Source organism: Entelurus aequoreus, linkage group LG04 (assembly GCF_033978785.1).
Source record: "Entelurus aequoreus isolate RoL-2023_Sb linkage group LG04, RoL_Eaeq_v1.1, whole genome shotgun sequence".
Taxonomy (NCBI): domain Eukaryota; kingdom Metazoa; phylum Chordata; class Actinopteri; order Syngnathiformes; family Syngnathidae; genus Entelurus; species Entelurus aequoreus.
This window is the reverse complement of record NC_084734.1, coordinates 64,239,437-64,244,436: the sequence shown is the minus strand read 5'-3', so window position 1 is coordinate 64,244,436 and position 5,000 is coordinate 64,239,437. Positions and strand designations below refer to the sequence as shown.

Here is a 5,000-nt window from a genome sequence, read left to right as displayed (position 1 = left end):
GCACATACTAACATCATTTGTTGCCCATTTCTTGTTAAAATGTTCTCACACAGTGCTGATCTTACAGTTTTTGATGTGGTAAAGAACATACACTTTGTTTTCTCTGCATTTAAAACCAGTTGAAGATAGCAAAGTTGTTCTTGTACTCTGTCAAATGCATGTTGTAGATATTTAAAGGCCTCAGCAGGAGTGGGTGCTGTACAGTATAGGACAGTATCATCAGCATAGAAATGGAAAGTTGAGTTCGGAATATTCTGTCCAAGATTATTTATGTAAATAGTGAATAATAATGGGCCCAACACAGAACCTTGAGGGACACCCTTTTTCACTTGCAGTACGTCCGAGGAGGAACCTTCTATCTGAACAGCCTGAGTTCTACTTGTGAGGTAATTTGCAAACCATCCAACTGCTTGCTGAGAAAAACCAATAGCTGAAAGACGTTTGATTAAAATGACATGATCAACAGTATCAAATGCCTTTGAAAAGTCAATAAAGAGGGACAGACAGCACTGCTTCTTGTCAAGAGCTTCAGTTACATCATATATAAACTTCATAGCAGCAGTAACAGTACTGTGATTTCTGCGAAAACCTGACTGAAATGGTGACAGAATAAAGTTGGTGTCCAAAAAGTCTTTTATCTGTTCACTGATAAGGGATTCAAGCACTTTTGCCAGAACAGAGAGTTTAGAGATCGGTCTGTAATTATTTAGATTACTAGGGTCACCTCCTTTTAATAGGGGGATTACAAGGGCAGATTTCCAATCCAAAGGGATTTCATTTGAAATTAGAGTAAGGTTAAAAATGTGAGTCAGTGGTTCAGCTATAATTTCAGCTGCCAACTAAGAGTCTTCCTTCAATAACCTCAGTGTTATTGCTTATTAGTAACCCTAACCCTAAACCTAAGCCTAACCCTAACCCTAAACCTTATATGTTCCCCCAGTGTCCAAATAACTCTAAATTAAGTCTTTGTTACTTTAATAAGCAACTAATTAATGGTGAATATGTTCCCCATACTAAAGTGTTACCATAAAAACATTTAGTTAGGTCAGCTATAATGTTACGTGGACAGTTAGCTTTTTAAAGGCCTACTGAAACCCACTACTACCGACCACGCAGTCTGATAGTTTATATATCAATGATGAAATCGTAACATTGCAACACATGCCAATACTGCCGGGTTAGATTAGTAAAGTGCAATTTTAAATTTCCCGCGAAATATCCTGCTGAAAACGTCTCGGTATGATGACGTTTGCGTGTGACGTCACGGATTGTAGCGGACATTTTGGGACACCATTGAGGCCAGCTATTAAGTCATCTGTTTTTATCGCAAAATTCCACAGTATTCTGGACATCTGTGTTGGTGAATCTTTTGCAATTTGTTTAATGAACAATGGAGATAGCAAAGAAGAAAGTTGTAGGTGGGAAGCGGTGTATTAGCGGCAGGCTGCAGCAACACAAACACGTAGCGGCTACGTCGTAGCCGGTGTTCCATTGTTTACATTCCCGAACGATAACAGTCAAGCTTTACCATTGGCCTGGGACAACAGAGACTCTTACCAGGAGGACTTTGAGTTGGATACGCATGCTTGTGGAGATGGGACAACAGAAACTCTTACCAGGAGGACTTTGAGTTGGATACACGCTACCGTGAGTACGCAGCTACGGCTTCCAAACATTTGATCGTTTGATTTGTGGCATATTAAATATAAGCCTGGTTGTGTTGTGGCTAATAGAGTAAATATATATGTCTCGTGTTTATTTACTGTTTTAGTCATTCCCAGCTGAATATCAGGTCCCACCCGCCTCTCACAGCATCTTCCCTATCTGAATCGCTTCCACTGCCCTCTAGTCCTTCACTCTCACTTTCCTCATCCACAAATCTTTCATCCTCGCTCAAATTAATGGGGAAATCGTCGCTTTCTCGGTCCGAATCGCTCTTGCTGCTGGTGGCCATCATTGTAAACAATGTGCAGATGTGAGGAGCTCCACAACCTGTGACGTCACGCTACTTCCGGTACAGGCAAGGCTTTTTTATCAGCGACCAAAAGTTGCGAACTTTATCGTCGATGTTCTCTACTAAATCCTTTCAGCAAAAATATGGCAATATCGCAAAATGATCAAGTATGACACATAGAATGGACCTGCTATCCCCGTTTAAATAAGAACATCTCATTTCAGTAGGCCTTTAAGTTAGTTATATCAGCACCAAAGATGGCGGACAGCTCCTGATAATGATGACACTCAATTAGTAGCGTCACCATTAGCCTTACTATAAGGACATCAACGTCATCCATCTGGCAGTAAATTACTAAACCTTATTTAAGCTGAGCCAGGAAGGGAGCCTCAGCTCGACTTGGCTTTATACCCACGAACTAGAAAGGAACTTGTAAAAGAAGTCCAGGAGGGGCTGCCATGCTTCTTTTCGCTCAGACTCAAAAGACGAGCAATGGGTAGTTCAAGTCACCCTGGATTTACAGCTCCCTACCTAACATCGTTTATAATAAACCCTTTTTAAACATGATGCTTTGATACTTTTATAAATAAAACATTTGTGTCCACGGCAGCTTTACGACTCGTGTGTGTTGGCGAGAAAAGGAAGACAAAGTCTGCCAGGGCTTGCCTGACAACTCTGACAGCCCCGCCCCCTTTCTACGTCTCTGCTTTTGCACCTGCCTTGCTCACCTGGCCTGCCACCCCCGAGCGCGAACCTCCCACGAGAGCCTTACCTGCCGGCTCCCGCACTGCACCCGCTTACCTCCACACGGACCCACGCAGGCACCGCCATTCGTCACGACCAGGTATGCCGTGTGAGGAGTGGTAAGGAGAGAGAGAGAGAGAGAGAGAGAGAGAGAGAGAGAGAGAGAGAGAGAGAGAGAGAGAGAGAGAGAGAGAGAGAGAGAGAGAGAGGAGAGAGAGAGAGAGAGAGAGAGAGAGAGAGAGAGAGAGAGAGAGAGAGAGAGAGAGAGAGAGAGAGAGAGAGAGGAGCGCCAGTGGAGAGAAAGAAAGCCATTGCACAGCGTGGACATGTTTGTAACGGAGAACATGCAATAAGTGATCGTTTCCACGCAAGAGTGCTCACTCTGTGAACTTCGCCCACTGTGCGGCTTGACGCGATGGCTGCTGCTGCTGCTTCTCTGGGGGAAGTTGGAGGCGTCCTGCACGGCATTGCTGATGGGCTCGCGCACGTCGGCTCCCACTTCGTCCTGACCCCACTGGTGGAGGGTCCCACCCTGCTTGGGGAGCACCTCGTACCCGGGGACCGGCTGTCCCGCAGCAGCACCCCGGCGGATTTAACGCACCTCAAAGGGATCCTGAGGAGGAGACAGTTGTACTGCAGGACGGGCTTCCATTTGGAGATACTTCCGGATGGCACCGTGCAGGGGACCAGAAAGGACCACAGTCGTTCCGGTATAACAACAAAAAAAAAAGAAACAAAAAAGAAATGTGTTCCTTGTCACATAGATGGAACATTTATTGTCATTGTCAATCAATCAACTGTCATCTTCTATTACAGGGATTTTGGAATTCATAAGCCTGGCTGTTGGCTTAATAAGCATTCGAGGAGTGGACAGTGGACTCTATCTGGGGATGAATGATAAAGGAGAGCTATATGGCTCTGTAAGTACATTCTTCTTATTCATCCTGTGACAAACTCATTTTCATCTGGGGGGCCACATCGCTCAGAGGGCCATTTATAATAAATAGTAAACAATACATGAATATGGATTTCCTTCTTAATATTATCACACATTTATGCATTTAATTGCAGTATTATATATATGTTTTACTTACACTGTAAAAAATAAGTTTGTAGATTTCAGTTCAGTTCCATCCATCCATCCATTTCTACCCGCTTGTCCCTTTTGGGGTCGCGGGGGGTCGCTGGAGCCTATCTCAGCTACAATCGGGCGGAAGTCGGGGTACCCCTGGACAAGTCGCCACCTCAGTTCAGTTTCAGTTTATTTCGAACACGCATACAACACAATGTAATTCATCACATATTTCCAGTTGTTTCGTTACAGCACGTCACGAAAAGGAGTAGGAAGAAGCTGAGCTTATTTAATCCTACCCCTTTTCAATTTTATCCTATTTCTTTGTTCTCTCTAACACAACAGCGAACAAATAAATAATAAACAAATAATACACCATAGTAAGTAAACAAATATTAAATACATAAATTATCTTTGTCTCAATAAAAAATAAAAAATATATAAAAAAGCAACTTCTGGCAGCCCATGCAGTTGCTTTAAAATTCTGGGGACTGAGCTGTCAGTTTTATTTTTGTGTTGTTTTTTTTACCGTACATTCTATTGTCATTCTGACAATGTGCGATTTGATGAATAACTTGCTTTAAAAATATAATGCAGGCAGGAGTATTTGAGTATTTTTTAAATATTTTAACAAAACATGTTTGGAATGACTGATATAGAAATATTAACATTATTAGATATTATTAAAGTTGAAAATATATGCAATTGTGCAGTACATGTATTTTTTGTAAAGTACTTTATTGACTCCGATTTTTTTCCAGACTTTCGTAGGCCACATAAAATGATGTGGTGGGCCAGATCATTTATGACATGTGTGCTGTATAGATTATTCATGTGGCAGTTAGATGCCATATCATTATGCAGGTAAAAGCATATAGAAATAATGTATACTTTACTATTTTTTTCCAAGAAAAATTAAAGGATGCAGGTGCCACTATGATATTTATAAAAGGCTAAAAACATTATGGTATGTGCGGAATATATGTGGACATTTGTCCATCAATATCACAGCAGATGACTCTGATTTGTGTCAGGCGACAAAGTGTATTAATATTAGTGTTACTATGATCAACATTTCAACTTTTTCTCGTTAACTTACGCTTATTTGTTCCCTTTTTTTTAAATGTAATTCCACAATAATAACTACACTTGTTGTGGGCTACAATTGGGCTGTACGCAGTGTACATAGTTTATTATTAATCCAGTTAAGGTGCATCTTGGTGAACAAAT

At 41.5% G+C, this 5,000-nt stretch overlaps 1 protein-coding gene across 1 annotated transcript; it reads left to right on the top strand.

The window, feature by feature from the left end:
• The first annotated feature begins 2,990 nt into the window (after positions 1-2,990).
• LOC133649219 (fibroblast growth factor 20-like) lies at positions 2,991-3,648 on the top strand. Its single transcript, XM_062046051.1, has 2 exons — positions 2,991-3,408; positions 3,515-3,648. The coding sequence occupies exons 1-2, from the start codon at positions 3,114-3,116 to the stop codon at positions 3,646-3,648; spliced, it is 429 nt and encodes a 142-aa protein (XP_061902035.1). The 5' UTR covers positions 2,991-3,113.
• The last annotated feature ends 1,352 nt before the right edge of the window (positions 3,649-5,000 follow it).